The sequence below is a fragment of the Gekko japonicus genome, unplaced genomic scaffold, assembly GCF_001447785.1.
Source record: "Gekko japonicus isolate JY-2015 unplaced genomic scaffold, Gekko_japonicus_V1.1 scaffold345, whole genome shotgun sequence".
NCBI classification, from domain to species: Eukaryota; Metazoa; Chordata; class Lepidosauria; order Squamata; family Gekkonidae; genus Gekko; species Gekko japonicus.
In genome coordinates, this window is record NW_015173684.1 from 750,829 (window position 1) to 771,679 (window position 20,851).

At 47.7% G+C, this 20,851-nt stretch overlaps 1 protein-coding gene across 1 annotated transcript in view; it reads right to left on the reverse strand.

Moving 5' to 3' along the window:
* DAAM1 (dishevelled associated activator of morphogenesis 1) overlaps positions 1–20,851 on the reverse strand; it is a 321,668-nt gene that overhangs the window by 99,395 nt on the left and 201,422 nt on the right. Inside the window, exon 4 of the mRNA XM_015423080.1 lies at positions 8,600–8,671. Within this exon, the coding sequence (XP_015278566.1) occupies positions 8,600–8,671 (72 nt within the window). The remainder of the gene's footprint in view (positions 1–8,599; positions 8,672–20,851) is intronic.

Here is a 20,851-nt window from a genome sequence, read left to right on the forward strand (position 1 = left end):
GACTCGCTTTTCCTTTTGTGGATGAGGAGACGACCAAAGAATTGGGCTTTGGGTGTGTGTATAAAAACTCAGCCCCTGATTCCTGGACCTTGTACATGTGATCCAGACGCTTATTAGAGACATTAATGGAGGCTGGACGAGTCCAAAAGTCCTTGGTAGTTTGCAAGAGAACTTTTGTCATTGGTAGAGCCACGGAGGGCGAAGTGTTAGAGTGCATAATGTCAAAAACGTTATCATCCACAAAACTGGCAACGAGAGTAGGAGTCATAGATAGATCTAATGCCATGCGTTGAATAAAATCTCCATAAGACTTAACATCCTCTGATGGAGAAATAGGTAAATCCGCTTCCACATCTTGCGAGGTGGGCTGTGCATCTACATCCTCGATATGTTCAGAAAAGCCATCTGAATCGGAGGATACATTGGATGGTTCTGGAGATGATTCGAGTAATTCAGGTTGAGACGGTGCCGGTGTGTTAATCGGGGGCACAACCGGGTCTGGTGGATGCGTCGGTATCGACTGCTTCGATACCGATGGTCGATCTTGAAAGCGCGAAATGCGGGATGACACCGACTGACGATCCCATTCAGGTGGGGGTGGTATCGGGAGTGCCCAAGGGTATGGGTATCGATTCCCGTACAAATAATGCCATTGCCTCTCATCCCAAGTCAGGGGAGGAGATGTTGGTCGGTGCCGATCCTCGACTCCACGTTCTGGGGAGGCATGAGAGGATTGACGGCTCGACCAATCAGGTTGCGACTGATTTGTTTGTTGAGTAAGGTCGATGTCGAGATCCGAACCGATCGGGTGAGGTTCTTGCGTGGGATCTCGACCCTGACTAGCCGAAACCTTATGGACTTTGGGTTTGTCCGTTTTAGGTTTCTTCGCCTGCTGTGAGTCTTTGCCCTGCTTCCGGATCTTGGAAGGTACGGCATCAGATATCCCCTGCTTCCGGATCTTGGAAGGTACGGCATCAGATATCCCCTGCTTCCGGATCTTGGAAGGTACGGCATCAGATATCCCCTGCTTCCGGATCTTGGAAGGTACGGCAACGGATGACCCCTGCTTCCGGATCTTGGAAGGTACGGCAACGGATGACCCCTGCTTCCGGATCTTGGAAGGTACGGGGTGGTCCTTTATCGGCGTCGATCTTTTCGGTGCCGAAGCATCGATTGCGACCGTCGACGTCGATGATCCCGGAACGGGAGGACAAGTGTCCGCAGCCAAGGTGGACATCGAGGCGTGCCCGGACGTGTCCAACGGTGAAGAGGACTGTGGAGATAGTGCCTTCTCCATCAGGGCCAAGTGTAGACGAGCTGCCCTGTTTTTTCTCGTCTGGTTCGAAAACTTTCGGCAATGTCTGCACTTAGAGACACAGTGCGACTCCCCTAAACAAACGAGGCAAAGCGAGTGCCCGTCGGTGGGGGATATTTTAAGGCCGCAAGTCCTACACCGTTTGAAACAACCCCACCGCGGGGCCATAGGCCAGCGGGAGGGGAACGTAAATAAAGAACAAACACCGAAAGAAAAATGCTAACTACAAAAATAAAGAAAGAGAAACTAACTAAACGCAAGTTTAGCAAAAAAAGTTTGGTACTTAGCAGACCGAGGCAGAAGGCGTCCTACCAGCGCGGCGGTCAGAAGAGAACTGGCGGGATCTGCGTGCCCCTCCTTGGTCATGCGCAGTGGAGCCGGCGCGTGACCTGGGAGAGGCGCGAAAATCCCTTTTTGCTAGCTATCGGTACCGAGAAGGTCAGCGCAGGCGCAGAGTATCCCAAGGGTGTGAATGCACAGATGACCACTCGAAGATCACCACAGAGACCCCTTCAGGGGTTAGGGCGGTATATCAAGCCTAAAGTAATAAATAAATAAATAAAACAACAGTAATAAAAACAATAATAACAGCCGATAGATTCGAGTCCAGTAGCTCCTTAGATACCAACTAATATTTGCATGGTATAAGCTTTCAAGAATCAACGCTCCCTTCATCAGATAAGGGACTTTTGACTCTTTGGTGTAGTGGTTAAGTGCGCGGACTCTGATCTGGGAGAACTGGGTTTGATTCCCCACTCCTCCACTTGCACCTGGCTGGATGGCCTTGGGCAAGCCATAGTTCTGATATGAGCTGTTCTTGAAAAAGAGCAGTTTCTGTCAAGAGCTCTCTCGGCTCCGCCTACCTCACAGGGTGTCTGTTGTGGGGAGGGGAAGGGAAAGGAGTTTGTAAACCGCTCTGAGATTCCTTCGGGTAGTGAAGGGCAGGGTATAAATCCAGTCTCCTCCTCCTCCTTCTGGGCCAGTTTGGTGTCGTGGTGAAGTGCGCGGACTCTAATCTGGGAGAACTGGGTTTGATTCTCCACTCCTCCACTTGCAGCTGCTGGATGACCTCGTGTTGGATGTTACAAGTTATAACACTTCTATTTCAGTATTTACTGGGTTAATGCTGTTTACTAAATCACATGCTTGTTTGTAAACAATAAGTTTAGAGAGCTAGAAAGCTCGGCAACTTCAGATCTAGTTTGTTGTTCTGACTGGAGACGAGAGTGGCTAGTATTAGCATTTTATGGCTCTTTGTCCTGAGAAGAAGTTAGTCTCCATTAGCCTTCTGCCATGTTCTGTCTAGCTGTAAGGATGTAGGAATATAGCTCTTTGTTCTTTTACATCCCGTATACCTTTTCCCCATGCTAGGTTGTAGTAAACTTTTATATTTAAAACACACCATGGACTCTGACTCTTTAAAACTCTGTTGAATGCTGATTACTCTGCTGATCAACTTTAGAAATTAATAACAATAACCCAACACCTTGGGCAAGCCATAGTTCTGTCAGAGCTGTTCTTGAAAAAAAGCATTATCCATATATTTTACTGTCCTGGAATTTTTACTCTCTCAGCCCCACCTACCTCACAAGGTGTCTGTTGTGGGGAGGGGAAGGGAAAGGAGTTTGTAAGCTGCTCTGAGGCTCCTTTGGGTAGTGAAGGGCGGGGGATAAATCCAATCTCTTCTTCTCTTCTTTCAAAGCTTCCTTCATCAGAGAAGGGAGCTTTGACTCTTGAAAGCAAATACCCCAAAAATCCTGTTGGAGGAAGAGGAGGAGAAGGAGAAAAAGAAGAGGAAAAGAGGAGGAGAAGGAGAAGGAGGAGATTGGATTTATACCCTGCCCTTAACTTGGAGTCTCAGAGCGGCTTACAATCTCCTTCCCTTCCTTTCCCCACAACAGACACCCTGTTGGGTGGGGCTGAGAGAGCTCTGAGAGCACTGCTTGTAAGAGAACAGTTCTGAGACAGCTGTGACTGGCCCAAGGTCACCCAGCTGGCTGCATGTGGAGGAGTGGGGAATCAAGCCCAGTTCTCCAGATTAGACTCCGCCGCTCTCAACCACTACACCAAACTGGTGCCACTTGGCTCAAATCTTTCTGTTCTACCACACACCAACATGGCTAACCTCCGTGGGAGGGGGGGGACAGGACCCAGTGATAATAATAAATTCCAGGACAGCAAAATATATGGATCATCCAGAGAGCAGTGAAAGTGTTATCTAATTACTATCAACACTCTTAGCTCCTGATAAAAGTGTTACTAGACTCCTTGTATTTACTCATTTGCGGCAACAGTCTAACGGAATTTGCACTTAAGAAACGTGTTAAGAAAAGAGCCAGGCGACGGTTCCACAGCACAAATCTGTTGGTAGACAGGGATGCCATGTTGGGTGATAGTGAGATATTGAAAAAATGGTATTTAGCAGAGATAAGATAGTCCATCAGAGCCAGAGTAAAATAATTCAGGCTGAGAGTCCATGTGTGATTAAAATATAAAGTTTTTACTAAATTCTAGAATGGGGAAGGGTAACTGAGATGAAAATAACAACAGAGCTAAATCGGCTACATCCTTACTCTACAAAGACAAAACTAGAAGAGAGGAGAGTATGGCTGCTCTTCTTGTTCTCCAGAACACCAAACAAAGATGGGAAGAGAAGCCATAAATAGAAATTCCCGGGCATCCTACATCTAAAGAACATTGGTTACATGAGAAACATGTGACTTCCTGTGAGTAACATAAACAAACATTTAACCCCAGATATACTGAGTGTTTTCAACTTGTAATACCCAACATGCCAGCCTCCAGGTGGGACCTGGGGACCCCCCGGAATTACAACTGATCTGATACTACAGTTCCCCTGGAGAAAATGGATGCTTTGGAGAGTGGAGTCTAGGGCAGACACGTCAAACACATAGGGGCTGGAACTGGCCCGTCCAGGGCTCCTATCTGGCTTGCGAGCAACTGGGGGGGAAACCAGTCCAAATATGGACCAGAAGGGCCTATATTAGGGTATTATACCCCCTGTGAAGGTCCCTCCCTCTCCCAAATGCAGGCCCTCTCCAGGGTCTTCCCCCCAGATCTGCAGCCATTGCCCAACAGAGAGCTGGCATCCATAGGGGGCGAGGATGTGCTAGTTTGGCCACGAGCTCTGCTAAGGAGGGTCACGGTCAGTGGGGAGATATCTCCGGTACCGGGCATTATGTTTTATGGCACACATGGCTCTGCCCGACAAAGTGACATTTATGTCAGATCTGGGGTGTTCCCTCTAAGCCGAGTTAGTGTGAGCCAGCTCACAGTTTTTTAGCCTCCGGCTCACACGTTTTTGTCTCGGCTCAGGAAGGATGGGGCTCCAGAGCAAACTCATTGATGGAGTAGCCAGATCGCTCGCTCACAACTTTAATGCCAGTAGCTCACAAAGTGGAATTTTGGCTCGCAAGACTCACTCCACAGCTTAGAGGGGAGCATTGGATCTGGCCCTCGTAACAAATGAGTTTGACACCTCTGCTCAAGGGCACTGTACCCCACTGAGGTCCCTGTCCTCCTCAGGCTCCACCCCCAAATCTTCAGGAGTTTCTCAACCTGGATCTGGCAACAAGAGCCAGTTTGGTGTAGTGGTTAAGTGTCTGGACTCTAATCTGGGAAAACCGGGTTTGATTCCCCACTCCTCCACTCGCACCTGGCTGGATGACCTTGGGCAAGCCGCAGTTCTGATAAGAGCTGTTTTTGAAAAAGAGCAGTTTCTGTCAAGAGCTCTCTCAGCCCCACCTGCCTCCCAGGGTGTCTGTTCTGGGGAGGGGAAGGGAAAGGAGTTTGTAAGCTGCTCTGAGACACCTTTGGGTAGTGAAGGGCGGGGTATAAATCCAATCTCTTCTTCTTCCTCTTCTACCCTGTCATTCCTGTCAGTGGCCGGGGCGACCCGGCGACCCTACCGGTAGAGCATCAGTCGCAGTGTTCCCTCTAAGCTGAGTTAGTGTGAGCCAGCTCAGTTTTTTAGCCTCCAGCTCACACATTTTTATCTTAGCTCAGGAAGGATGGGCTCCAGAGCAAAGTAATTTATGCAGTAGCCAAATGGCTTGCTCACAACTTGAATGCCAGTCGCTCACAAAGTAGAATTTCTGATCACAAGACTCCACGGCTTAGAGGGAACATTGGTCAGGAGGCCTGCTGGTGAGTATAAACTGCAGCTTTCTTCTTTGAAATATACGTGCAGTGGTCCCAGACCCCCCACCCGGAAGGCACGATGCAGCCCTGCAGGTTAACGGTCCCCGCCCTCCTTCTGGTCAAAGGGCCCGCGGACACGAAGCCTGCAAGGAGAACCCTGCATAACCCTCGTAAACATTCCAGCCCCCCCCCAGGGGGGGGGGCTCACTACTGTTGGCGTAACTGAATAACCCTTGCCCTAAGGGCCTATCAATCAGTGCTCTCGAGACAAGCCGCGTCTGTTGTCTTTGATCAAGGGGCTCTTGTTGAAGTCGTTAGAGGGTTTGCAGAGACTAATCTTCCCCTCGCTTTGGCAAGCACACGCCGTGGCACTATGCCATTGCAGTTGCTTGGACAGCTGGGAAGGGAGCCGGTGGCCCAGCCCGGCCTGGCCTTCCCAGCACAAATCGTGGCCTGTAACGTGTTGACTAACCCCGAGCGCTTCATCCAGGCCAGGACAAGCTGGCCTAAAATGCTTCCACCTTTGGAGTAGACCCACTTGTAAACACAGGACGCCTCTTCCCCCAGCAGGCCGAGTGCCTCTTGGGTAGGAATTCTGCATATGTGAAAAGCAGCTTGGAAGAATGACCTATGCGCAATATTGGAAACAAGACCGAGTACCGGAGGTTTGGGAATGGATTAGAAAAATGCTTTTTATGGCAGAAATGGACAAATCGACAAGGAAACTTAACAACAAAGAAGACGAAGAATTTCTTGCAGATTGGATGGATTTTAAAGAATATCTAGAGAAATATTGGGATGTTGGAAACAATTTATTATGCTTTAATAATCATTAGGAATAGAATGAGTTGAGAGTTGAACAGAAGTTAATGGTAGTTAAAGAAATGTTACCTATAAGATAGATTATAAGAGGAAGATAGTTAAAGTAATAGTTACTTATTAAACTGTGGTTTAGTAGAAAGATTAGATAACAATAAGAAATTTGGTAGGGGTGAGATCACTGCGGGAAGCCTGGAGGAGGGGAGGGAGGGAAGAAGGGAAAAGGGCTATATTGGAAATAAGGGAATGTTATAATGTTGGACGTGTTGTTATAACCCGATCATAAAAATGTTTTTTGGAAGAAAAAAAAGCAGCTTGGGATGCTAGCTTCTAGGTGGGACCTGGAGATCCCTCCGAATTACAGCTCCTCTCTAGACTACAGAGAGCAAATGGCTGCTTTGGAGGGGGGGGGACTCTATGGCACTGTGCCCCACTGAGGTCCCCTGTCCTCCCCAGGCTCTATCCAACCTGGAGTTTCCCAACCTGTGACGGACTGCACTTTTAGAAGCAGAGAAGTGCTTTACAAACAGGTAAAGAACCTAGCAGTTCGAAAGCAAGAAATTGCAAGTAGATAAATAGGTACCACTTCAGTGGGAAAGGAACAGCGTTCTGTGCGCCTTGGTGTTTAGTCATGCCGGCCACATGACCACGGAAACGTCTTTGGACAGCGCTGGCTCTTCAGCTTTGAAACGGAGATGAGCACCGCAACCCTAGAGTCGGACTCGACTGGCTTTCGAGCAAGGGAACCTTTACCTTTACCTTTAAAGGACTGTGAAGGGTTAATTCTTCACAGAAACAGAGAGCCTTGAGTGACAGGCTGCTCCAAGCAATCGGATTGGTTAGCATCGGCTGAGCAGAGAAAGTCTTGAGAGAGCTGCATGCTGAGGAGAGAGTCAGTCAGATTTCTGCCTTGACTGAGTTGAGCCTGATTTCAGCCCTGGCTGAGAAGAGTCAAGCACTGACAGTTTCGGAATTCAGCCCTGACTGAGAGCAGTTTAACACAGACAGGAAAACCCTGCATAAAAGTCTTTTTGCCTGCTAGACTTGATACCATTGGGCTGAGAACATGTTAAGAGGCTCTGGACTATGCTTAATACAAAACAAAACTTTGATTTGTGCATGGCCATTGTACCTACCTTGACTTATACCCTTTTGATGAAGGATTTTCTTCGTAACGGTCTGAACATCACATACGATACTGTCAGGGTATACTATACAGTATTTTTTTCTATAGTGTCACTGCCCTTTGGAAGGCTTGTGCTTGTGGACTATTTAAGATAGTGCTTCTTTTAAGAATTCTCATTCTGTGGCTTGTAAGACTTTACGATGTACATTACATTCTCTTGAAATACTGCATGCGTTTATATGTTCAGTATATTTAATATATATTTTACTACTAGCCTCACCCTTCGACATTTTGCAATTGGCTCCGCCTCCTGCGGCAGCCATTTTGTGGCTGTTCCCACCACCCTTCCAAAAGTGGCTGCAGGCTCAAAAAAGGTTGGCGACCCCTGGGGTAGATTATGCCTGCCAGAGAACTGTGAAGCTGAATCCAGTTTCCCCTGGATAGAGACAGGGAGGGATTCTGCACTACTGTATAGCTCATTAATTTTCCTCTATGACTAGCAAGCCACAAATATATTAGGGACCTGGTGGGCTCCCCCTCACTGGCAGTCTTTAAGCAGCAGCTGGACAAAAACCCTTGTCAGGGATGCTCTAGGCCAGTGGTGGCGAACCTATGGCACGCGTGCCAGAGGCGGCACTCAGAGCCCTCTCAGTGGGCACGCATGCCATCGCCCCAGCCAGGCCCAGACTGTCATTAAAGTGTCGAATTCTCTGCCAAATAATTTTAAGTAAATGAAAGCATTTGGGACTGCTTTCCTTACTATGTTTGGATCATCTTATGTTAATGTATGAGTTGTTTTTCCTAAACTAAAGCCTCAGTATTCAGGTTAAATTGCCGTGTTGGCACTTTGTGATAAATAAGTGGGTTTTGGGTTGCAGTTTGGGCACTCGGTCTCTAAAAGGTTCACCATCACTGCTCTAGGCTGATCCTGCACTGAGCAGGGGGTTGGACTAGATGGCCTGTAGGACCCCTTCCACGATTTTATGACTCTAGACAAAATCTTCAAAAATCAAATGGATTTATACATTTCACAGTATTCAGCTTCCCCACCTGCTGAATTTGGACTACCTAGGCACGGCACCTCTAAGTTTCATACACAATCCTGTCCTTCGTGTTCGAAATGTTCTTTTTCTTTTTAACGTAACTTTAAAAAGCAATCTTTTGAAAACTCCACTTACAGCAGCCATGGAGTTCAGCTGATCGATGTAGAACTCCGGCCAACTTGTAGCTCCTTTATTTTCTTCTTGGTCCTGAAAAAGACAAAAAACAAATAAGGGGACGGTATCAGAAATGGGTTTGTCTGTCTCCCCGTTTGCCAAGGCTCCGATATAAATTGAATTGTTCCAAACGATTCACAATTACTCCTTGGGGCTAAAAGAGATTTCCCATACACTGAGCCCGTTTCCTGACACTTTGCTGATGAACTCCAACAAATAACTGGAAAAACACCATGACAACTATCGACATACATATGTTTAGAGGTACCGAACGAGTAGAAAAGGAGCCATTCGTACGGGAAGTGTTGTCGGCAGTTTAAAACAGGATGCATTTGGAGTGGCATTCATCCTTCCAGTGCACAGGAGGCAAGCTTCCGGGCAGGAAAGAACAGGGTTTAGCTACTTTCCAGATCAAAAGACCTAAGGACCAAAAGCTTAGGCCAAGAAAAGACACTGCTTGTTTCATAGGGTTGCCAACCTCAAGTTGTTAGCTGGAGATTTCCTAGGATTACAACAAATCTCCAGGCGACAGAGATTCATTCCCCTGGAGAAAATGGCTGCTTTGGAAGGTAGACTCTGTTATACCCCATTGAAGTTCCTTCCTTCCTTAAACCCCGTCCCCCAAATCTCCAGGTATTTCTCAACCGGGAGCTGGTACCCTATTGTTGTCCTAGAATCATAGAGTTGGATGGGACCTCCAGGGTCATCTAGTCCAACTCCCTGCACAATGCAGGAAATTCACAAATGCCGCCCCCTCCACACCCCCAGGGACCAATGTTCCAGGCCCAGAAGATGACAAAAAAACCTCCAGGATCTCCAGCCAAACTGGCCTGGAGATTTTGTAAGCAAGGTACTGCTACCCTTTACAATGGGCATATTTGAGGTTTTTAGATCCAGCACAAGTGAGATAATTGACACGGGGATACTGCTGAAAATGGCTGCAGGGTATTTGCCTAGTCAAACAAACACTGAAATGGACCCAGATTCTTATCAGGAATACCAGCCATTCATAATGAATGGCACATCTGTCTTGCTTGCTGTTTGGTTCCCTGTTCAGAGCCCATGGTGTGCAACAGTGAAGGGCTCTGTACCATTTAGCCCAGAGAATAGGGCTGAAGCGCGGCACTCTTGCTTTGCATGGATCCTCAGGCCCGTGTTCAAATCCTGCCCTCTGCAGCAGTCAGGGGCTCCTACCTTTAAAATCTGGGGAGGGCACTTCAACTCCACAGTAAAGTACATACTCTACACACAGGGCAATCCCAGATCCAATGCCTGGCGTCTCCCAATAATCTCAAACAGGGTTCCTGTTGGATTTTTAAAATTGTAATTCAGCAGAGTTAAAATAACTTAGCAATGCCAGAGTAAAATAATCAGAGTCAGAGTCCATGTGTGTATAAAATAGAAAAGTTTTACTACATCCTAGCATAGGGAAAGGGTAACTGGGATGAAAATAACAACAGAGCTAAACAGCTACATCCTTACTCTACAAAGGACAACACTAGAAGAAGGATAATGGCTTCTGTACTTCTTCTTGGAAACAGCAAACAAAGAGAGGAAGAGAAGCCATAAAATGCTAAAACACTTTGACACTTTGCTTCCAATGAAACTCCTGGATCAGGAAGAATTTTCCCGGGCTTGCAGTTCTAAACGACCATCGGCTTATATAAAAACATGTGATTTCCTGTGACAACACAAACAGACATTTAACCCCATATATGCTGAGTGTTTTTAACATGTAACACCCAACAGTTCCCTCTAAGCTGAGCTGGTGTGAGCCAGCTCACAGTTTTTTTAGCCTCCGGCTCACACATTTTTGTCTTAGCGCTCAGGAAGGGTGGCTCCGGAGCAGACTAACGGATGCAGCAGCCTAATCGCTCGCTCACTACTTTATTGCCAGTCGCTCACAAAGTAGAATTTTTGCTCACAAGACTCCACAGCTTAGAAGGAGCATTGATCTCAGCCACCAGGCCTATGGGCAGTCTACTGCCTGAGATCCCAGAGAGAGATGCACTGCCAGAGGCCAAACAGGGTTGCTGGCTCCAGGTTGGGAAATACCTGGAGATTTGGGGGGCGGAGCCTGAGGGGGCGGGGTTTGGGTAGGAGGTTGGCAACCCTGCAGCGACAGCAGATATTCAATGTCCTTTTTTTCCCCAAGCACTTTTTTTAAAAAAGAAAGAACTAAAGGACATCAACATTCGACCGGTCATTAAAATATCTAGATTTTCGATCGATGCTCCGTAGCACACGGTGAATTCAGGAGACAGATTTTTCCCTGGGGCGATTTTCTGCAATTATCAGACAGGGGAATGAGAATAGGTTGCATGAAGGAATCTCAGGTTTGATCACTGCATAGCTGGCTTTGGATACAGGATCCTCACCGCTCGCCAAATATCAATGAAATCCAGACCTCGTTGCAGCCCGCGTGGTTTTAGCTATGGGGGAATGCTGGGAGTGTGTGGAGAAGTGTTTGCCTGACATCTAGCCAACTACCAAAGGGAAACCTGCACGTGTACATCAGATGAACTCCACTTAAGAAAATCTAGCCTTCAGCAGCCCATATTTTTCAATATGAGTTTGTCCTTCAACAAGCAGGACAGAATAGTCTTGCCAGCCTCCAGGTGGGGCCTGGAGATCTCCCGGAATCACAACCGATCCCCAGACTACAGATATCAATTTCCCTGGAGAAGACGGCTGCCTTGCAGGGCGGACTCTATGGTACTATAGCCTGCTGAGGTCCCTCCCCTCCCCGAATCCCATTTTTCCCAGGCTCCACCCCCAAGTGTCCAGAAATTTTCCAACCCAGACTTGGCAACCCTAGAACACACACATGTATGCGAACCTTGTGACAAGGCCAAGTTCTGCAAGTAAGAAGAGAGATTGGATTTAAAGGTGTCTCAGAGCGGCTTACAAGCTCCTTTCCCTTCCCCTCCCCACAACAGGCACCCTGCGAGGTGGGTGGGGCTGAGAGAGCTCTCTTGAGGACTGCTCTTTCAAGAACAGCTTTGACAGAACTACGGCTTGCCCAAGGTCATCCAGTAGGTGCAAGTGGAGGAGCGGGGAATCAAACCCGGTTCTCCCAGATTAGAGTCCGCGCACTTAACCAGTACACCAAACTGGCTCTCTAAGCATATTTCTATGTGTGAAGCTGTAGTGTTGCCAACTCTGCATTTGTAAATTCCTGGATATTTTTTGGGGGGGACCCTGGAGAAGGCAGGGTTTGGGGAGAAGCAGGTACTCAGTGCGGTATGACGCCACAGAGTCTGCTTCTAAAGCAACCATAAGTGTGCGGACTCTAATCTGGGAGAACCGGGCTTGATTCCCCACTCCTCCACTTGCACCTGCTGGATGACCTTGGGCAAGCCATAGTTCTGGCACAGCTGTTTTTTTAAAAAGAGCAGTTTCTCTCAAGAGCTCTCTCAGCCCCACCTGCCTCACAGGGTGTCTGTTGTGGGGAGGGAAAGGGAAGGGAAAGGAGCTTGTAAGCCGCTCTGAGACGCCTTTGGGTAGTGAAGGGCGGGGTATAAATCCAATCTCTTCTTCTTCTTCTTTTACCTCACAGGGTGTCTGTTGTGGGGAGGGGAAGGGAGAGGAGTTTGTAAGCCACTCTGAGACTCCCTTGGGTAGTGAAGGGCGGGGTATAAATCCAATCTCCTCCTCCTCCTCCTCCAGGGGAATGGACCTCTGTAGTCTGGAGATCAGGGGCCGTGGCTGAGTGACAGAGCCTCTGCTTGGCACGCAAAAGGTTCCCGGTTCAATACCCAGCAACTCCGATTAAAAGCATCAGGCAGTAGGTGGTGTGAAAGACCTCTCTGCCTGAGACCCTGGAGAGCCGCTGCCAGTCTGAGTAGACAATACTGATGGACCGAGGGTCTGACTCAGTATGAGGCAGTTTCCTGTGTTCATGCGTGTAATGAATCTGGGAGATCTCCAGGCCCCACCTGGGGGGTTGGCAAACCCTACATACACAATCATATTTCTCCAGTACAGCATAAATGGAAGTTCAGAAAGACGTAATGTGTCCCCCCCCCAAAAAAAAATCATGTAATTTCAATACTGGATGGATGTCAAAGTCCTGCAAATGTTTATCGACCGTAACCACGATTGTGAGGAAAGCTGAGACAACGGCATCCTTTCATAATTATATTCCCGCCTGTTACTTGAGTGGAAGAATTTACCAAGCCAACACACACACACACAAATATTTAATGTGAGCAGATCAGTTGCACATCAGAGCTGGTGAATTCAAGGTCATTTCCCACAGTCCCTGAGGAGAAGGTAGGCCGCCGCATCAGCCGCCTCACACAAGCCTTGGCTATCACTGAACAATCCAGTAGGAAATTTAGGTCACCAGCGGAAAAAGCCGTTGGCTCGCTCGACTGGCACACCGCCAGGAGCCGGGGCAACGAGTTCACAGGAGAAGAAACACAGCCACGCTTTCATATTGCGAGCGCCAGCGTACAATAGCCGCTTGATAGCTGATTTTTTGAACAAGGGGGAGGAAAAACAAACCAAGACTGAGGGGTCAGAAATACAGGCCGAAGCCCAGCCACGCAAGAGCTGGCCTGGAAAATTCAGACTGGGCCTGGAACATTGATTATTGCGCACGACAAAGATTCAAGGGCTTATGCGCAAAGGATCGAACACGAGTCTTATTGCTCTGGCTTTCGTGGACTTCCACCGTGTCCCTCACTGGTAATGCGCCATTGTCACGGGGGCCCCATGTTGGGTATTACAAGTTGAAAACACTCAGTATATCTGGGGTTAAATGTTTGTTTATGTTACTCACAGGAAGTCACATGTTTCTCATGTAACCAATGTTCTTTAGCTGTAGGATGCCCGGGAATTTTCTCCCTGATCTAGGAATTTGATTGGGACTAAAGTGCCAAGGTGTATTACCATTTTATGGCTTCTCTTCCCGTCTTTGTTTGGTGTTCTGAAGAAGAAGAAGAAGAGCAGCCATAATCTCCTCTCTTCTAGTTTTGTCTTTGTAGAGTAAGGATGTAGCCGATTTAGCTCTGTTGTTATTTTCATCCCAGTTACCCTTTCCCATGCTAGAATTTAGTAAAAACTTTATATTTTAATCACACATGGACTCTGAGTCTTACTAATCTTACTCTGGCACTGCTTGGCTATTTTATCTCTGCTAAATACCATTTTTTTCAATATCTCACTATCACCCAACACCCCAACGTGGTGCCCATGGGCGTCATGGTGCCTGCCGCCACCTTTGGTCCGTTAAGGTCAGTGTGGTCTACTCAGACTGGCAGCAGTCCTCCAGGGCCTCAGGCAGAGGTCTTTCACATCACCTGTTCCCTAGTCATTTTAACTGGAGATGCTGGGGATTGAACCTGGAACCCTCCGCATGTGAAGCAGAGGCTCTGCCACCAAACCACAGTCCCTCCCGCCAATGAACTTCTGAGAAGCATTGGCCGGACCACTGGGAACAAGAAAACGCAGAATTAGATTGACTTGCCACAGGAGGTGGTGGCAGCTACAAGCATGGACAGCTCCAAGAGGGAACTGGATAAACATCTGGAGCAGAGGTCCATCAGTGGCTATTCGCCACAAGGTCTAGATAGGGACTCTCAGGCTGGGGCAAGAGATGCTCTGTAGTCTTGGTGCTTGGGGGGTGGGCAACAGTGGGAGGGCTTCTAGTGTCCTGGCCCCACTGCTGGACCTCCTGATGGCACCTGGTATTTTTGGCCACTGTGTGACACAGAGTGTTGGACTGGATGGGCCTTTGGCCTGACCCAACATTGGCGTCTCTTGTGTTCTTATGTAGTGCAATGCGCACCAGAGTTCATTGCCAGATAGGTTTCCTTCACAAGACACCTTCGTGTTACCTCAAAGGAAGAAGGTCAATTTCCTGGTCTAAAGGAACAATGAACAATACCAGATGAAGCGCACACAGCCACACTCCGGTGAATCAAATACAGACAGATAATGACAGACCATCTTGGACTTGGAGAGGGCAAAAAAGTCTTTCCTGCGTTCATGTTACCGTATTTATTTCCAAGTCACCTGGCAGCTTCTACTGGGATGACAGTTTCTGCCACCTATAACTAGATAACGCTGCTAAAGCACAAGGCGCATTTGTGCGCAGGAGAAAAACCTCCCCCGCCTGTCACAAATCGTCCCCCAAAGATCCAGAGCCCGTTGATCGAGCCATTTAACACCACTGAAAACTCACCAGGCTGTTTGCTACAGTGGCAGCTGGAAAACAAAACCAAAGATGGGAGTCCGGGGGCACCCTGAAGATTAACAAAAATTCACTCCAGCATAAAACGTTAAGACTTTCAGGTGCCAATGAAATTTCCCGTTTTATTTTGCAATTACAGACTGACACGGCTACTGATCTGGAAAGAAGAAAAAAAAGGGGGGGGGGGGAGATCTTTGCCGTCTTAAATTCAGGCTGACTCTTCGCTATTTTAACTCATGTTCCAAAGAATCCAGGGTCGCCAGCTCAGGGTTGGGAAAGACCTGGAGATTTTGGGGGTGGAGGCTGGGGAGGGTGGGATTTGGGAAGGGAAGGGACCCCTCCCCTCTGTAATAACTGGTGCTTACTGAAAGGGAGGGTTGCCAACTCCAGGCTGGGAAATTCCTGGAGCATTTGGGATGGACCCTGGGGAAGGTGTGGTTTGGGGGAGGAACCTCGGCTGAGTATAACACCAAAGACTCCACCCTCCAAAGCAGCCATTTTTTCCAGGGAACAATGTTCCCTCTAAGCTGAGTTAGTGTGAGCTAGCTCACAGTTTCTTAGCCTCCAGCTCACACGTTTTCGTCTTGGCTCAGGAAGGAGTGCGCCAGAGCAAACTAATTTATGCAGCAGCCAAATCGCTCGCTCGCAACTTTAATGCCGGTAGCTCCCAAAGTAGAATTTTTGCTCACAAGACTCCACAGCTTAGAGGGAGCATTGCCAGGGAACTAATATTGATAATCTGGAGATCAACTGTAATGGTGGAGAGGTCTCCAGGTCAACGTTTCCTCTAAGCTGTGGAGTCTTGTGAGCAAAAAATTCTACTTTGTGAGCTACTGGCATCAAAGTTGTGAGTGAGCAATTTGGCTACTGCATGAATTAGTCTGCTCCGGATCCACTCTTCCTGAGCTACGACAAAAATGTGTGAGCTGGAGGCTAAAAATCTGTGAGCTAGCTCACACTAACTCAGCTTAGAGGGAACACTGCTCCAGGTACCACCTGGAGGTTGGCAACCTTAAAATAATATCGCCTTTGATATTTTAAAATTATTATTATTTTTAAACATGCCTACTCTTTTTTTAACTGGGGAAGGGTGTCAGATAACAAGCAAGCCTCAGAGGGCTATAAAGAAATAGTTAGGAAGGCTCATTATGAACAGCGGCCGAGAAACAGCAGAGGGATACTACTACAATATGTGCTGTTATCAATGCTCCCTCTAAGCTGTGGGGTCTTGTGAGCAAAAATTCTCCTTTGGGAGCTCCTGGCATCAAAGTTGCGAGCGAGCGATTTGGCTGCTGCATCAATTAGTTTGCTCTGGAGCCCTCCTTCCTGAGCTGAAACAAAAATGTGTAAGCTGGAGGCTAAAGAACTGTGAGCTAGCTCACACTCACTCAGCCTAGAGGGAACACTGGCTGTTATCTCTTCAAAACAAGCATTAGACAGCATAAACGGGTGTGAAGGTCTCAGAACGGCTTTCTGCAACGGTAGTTAAAGGGAACCGGCTCCATTCCGAAACAGCACATCTCAGCACAAACTGCTGGAGGTAAACGGGAGAAAATTATACACAGTGGGTAGGCAAACGGAGCATTTGTTTGCATCCTGTCAGTGAATGGGGGTAGAAAGCCACCCAGCTCCCTTCCGTGGGCCTTCGTGTTTCCTCTCTTTTTGTATAGGCTTCTCCTTGAACAAAGCAGTTATCAATCACAGCCATTCTCTTTAAGTGCATCTCTGTAGCGCGCGCACACACACACACACACCTTGCAATTGGGCAGAGCAACACGAGAAATAAATGGACTTTCTTCCCATTAACAGATGGACAGGAGAGGAGAGACACCGCTGGCTGATCTCAGGGCTATTTTTGGGCAGGAACGCACAGGAACGGAGTTCCGGCTGGCTCCCAAGTTGGCCACGTCCAGAAGGAACTCATTAGCATAACAGGCCACACCCAACAGCAGAAACCCATTAGGATTGGCTACATTAGGGGTATGTGGCCTAACATGCAAAGGAGTTCCTGCTACAAAAAAGCCCTGGGTTTTGACAACAAACAAGGTAAACAGAATAACAAGCAAAAGGTGGGTGTGGCTGGATGAGCACACTTCTGGTAACATGGGGGTGCGGCCTAATGTGCTAATGAGCTGTGCTGTCAGGGATGTGGCCTAATATGCTAATGAGTTCCTGCTGGACTTTTTCTACAAAAGGAGCCCTGCTAATCGTAAATGCCCAAACGTCACTCCAGGAGTGAGAGTTGAGCCCAGCGGCACTTTAGAAACCAAAAGGATTTTCAGGGTATAAGTTTTTGAGAGTCAACACTCCATTCATTGGATCCATTTGTCAGGAGGAAGGAAGGCCGAGCGCTGAAGTATAGATGCTTTCGAATTATGGTGCTGGAGAAGACTCTTGAGAGTCCTTTGGACGTCCAGGTGATCAAATAAGTCAATCCTAAAAGAAATCAACTCTGACTGTTCCCTGGAAGGCCAGATACTGAAGCTGAAGACTTTGGCCACCAAATGAGAAGACCCTGATGCTGGGAAAGATTGAAGGTCAAAGAAGACAGGGACGGCAAAGGATGAGATGGTTAGACAGTGTTATCAAGGCAACGAGCATGAAATTAAGCAAACTCCAGAGGATGGCGGAAGACAGGAGAGCCTGACGTTATGTGGTCCAGGGGGTCGCAAAGAGTCGGACTTGACTATGCGACTGAACAACAACACTATAAGGAAGGCCGAGTGCCGAAGAAAAGATGCTTTCGAATTATGGTGCTGGAGAAGACTCTTTTTTTTTTTTTTTTTAAAGATTTTATTCCTTCTCCTAAAAAGGAGAGATATTTCATTTAAATTCAAGAAAAAAAGGGGTGGGTATATAGCGGGATAAAGAAAAGAATGAGTGGTGTTATTATATTAGTAAAGTTAATCTGTTAGTAGTCAAAGCTCCGAGTCCATAATGTCCATCTTCAGACGTCTTTCTGCCGGTCAATGTTAAACAGGGTGTTTAATTTATTAGTAATGTCCTTCTGAGAAGCTTTTCTTCCAAAATATAATCTGGTAAAAAAGATGAAAGTTTTTAAACTTTGGGGTCCTTTCCTTTTTTGTCCCTCAGGTTATATTTTAGTCCAGTCGCTCCTTCAGCTTCCTCGTCTTTCACCTCTCCCTCTGAGCTGCTGTCTTCCACGCTTAATGTTGACATCCACTTGGCCAGCTCTGCTCCTTCTTCTTTACTGGCGTGCCTTTTCAAAAATTCTTGAGCTTTAAAGATAGAGTCAATTTTTTCCCTTTTATCTTTAAACTTGAACATCAGCCCTTCGGGTATCAGCCATTTATATCCCTTGGTGTTTTTGTAAGAAAGTGGTCAAACCTTTATATTCCTTTCTCTTCATTCTGATTTCAAACGGAACATCTTTCAAAATTCTAATTGATTGGTCTCCAATTTTCAAAGGTGACGCTGATGTAATCCTCAAAATTTGGTCCCTGAGATGCTGTTTTGTAAATTTCACAACCACTTCAGCTGGCAACTTGTTTTTTCTTGTATAGTTGGAATAGGCCCGATAGACCAAATCCATCGGTGCTGTAGAAGACTCTTGAGAGTCCCTTGGACTGCAAGAAGATCCAATCAGTCAATCCTAAAAGAAATCAACCCTGACTGTTCCCTGGAAGGCCAGATAATGAAACTGAAGCTCAAATACTTTGGCCACCAAATGAGAAGGGAGCCCTCACTGGAGAAGACCCTGATGCTGGGAAAGATTGAAGGTCAAAGAAGACGGGGACGGCAAAGGATGAGATGGTTAGACAGTGTTATCAAGTTAACGAACATGAAATTCAGCAAACTCCGCAGGATGACGGAAGACAGGAGGGCCTGGCGTGATGTGGTCCAGAGGGTCGCAAAGAGTCGGACTCGACTGTGCGACTGAACAACAACAAGAAGACTCTAATGCAGAGGACAACACTCCTCGTGATACCGGCTAAGAGGCCAAGCTGGCCTGTCCCAAGGACCAGGCATTTAAAACAAAGAATTAACACCTTTTGTTTTTATTTATTTCGTTCGCTTCATTCATACCTTGCCTTTCTCCCAGACGGGAACCTGACGCAGCTTACGTTCCCCTCCTCTCCTCCATTTTACCCTCACAATGACCCTGCGAGGTAGGTTGGGCTAAGACGGTGCACTCCAAAATCGCTATATCCTATATGCGCTGCAACCTAAATTCGCCTGCCCACCCACCCACCCACCCACGCATGGCAGTACTTTCTAGTATCAAACTGGCCCACCACTTTAGGGAGAAACGATTTCATTTACACGCCACATTCCTCCCCAGCAGTGACCCAAATTGGCTTACACAGCATTCTCCTCACGTCCATTTTTATTCTCATAATAGAGTTGCCATCTCCTCGGTGGGGCCACGGGATCCCCCAGGCCCATAGCTACAGTGGGGCCTCTCGGGGCACAGCCCTCCCAACTTACCGCCAAGGCCCCGACTTCCAATTTTTTATTTTATTTGTGGTGCTCCCTTGTGGGGGGTGCCCCCAACATTTAAAGGCCCCCTGAATTTAAAAATCCTGGCTACAGGCCTGGGAACCCCCAATTTTGAGGGGCCCGATCCACCTGGCCGGCGGGAGAAGCCCCATCCCCAAACAGTGGTGTCTGTGCATGATGTCATCAGTAGTGACGTCATGAAGCCAGGGCCATCACACGGTGATGCTCTAGCATTTGAGAGGGGACTCTATGGTTACCACGGAGCGTTTGCCCTGAACACTAGAGTGTCACCATGTGACAGCCCTAGCGTGATGACGTCACTGCCGGTGATGTCATTGCACCAGGCAGAAAAATCCCAACGATGAGCCAGGAGCCCCCCATCGCAGGTAATAAGAGACCTTGCAACCCTATCTCACAACAATCCTGCGAGGTAGGTTAGGCCGAGAGTGTATGACTGGCCCAAGGCTTCAATGGCACGAGTGGGGATTCGAATCTGGGTCTCCCAGATACTTGTCCGAGATTCTCAGCCACTACACCACACTGGATCTCACATGCTAACTAACACACAAGAACATCGTAAGCACATCTTGTTAAGACCAAACGCCATGCAATCTTTTGAGCTCTCCATTCATCAGGCTAAATGCTAACGGCGAGCAGCTTATCTTCAGGCCCTGGATCAAGGAGGCTACTTGCAGCTTCATCTTATGGAGATATTTCTGTTTCTCGGTTCCCTGGAGGAATCAGTCTGGATATAAAGGATCTGGTTAAACCAAAGGCCAGATCTTCCTGTAAACCCCTAAAGCACTCGGTTTATTTTGATCACAGGAGGTTAATTGGCGGGGAGGGGGGAAAGATGACTCCGTGGTTGCCCCAAATGCGACGGGGGTATTAACCCAAACCTGACCTCCCAACCCTTTCCCTCCACCTGATATTCTGTCCTGGGAGTTGGAGCAGGGGGAAGAGGTTAAATGGGAAAATCTCCTGGGAGATGAGGCAGACCGGGGAGCCTAAAGCACAGGCGAGGAGACAGAGATCTCGCCCTGCCTTTAACAGGCCCTGAAAATGGCAAAGTGCAGCACTGTGTCATGAAGCCTTGTTTAAAGGTCAATCTGCAGTAACAGTTTACTTTCTCACAGACCCACGGCTCTTCAATTTACCTCCTCCCTCAGGATAGATTCAGGGGGTTAGCAATGCTCCCCCTAAGCTGTGGAGTCCTGTGAGCAAAAATTCTACTTTGTGAGCGACTGGCATTAACTGTTGTAGATTTTCCGGGTTGCCTGGCCATGGTCTTGGCATTGTGGGACCTGACGTTTCGCCAGCAGCTGTGACGGGCATCCTCAGAGGTATAACACAGAAAGACGGAGTACTCTCTGTGTCAAGGTGAGAAGCAAAATGGTAGGCAGGTAATTTATATCTACTCAGGAAGGTAGGGCTGAGTGTTGGGTATTACAAGTTGAAAACACTCAGTATACCTGGGGTTAAATGTTTGCTTATGTTACTCACAGGAAGTCACATGTTTCTCACGTAACCAATGTTCTTTATCTGTAGGATGC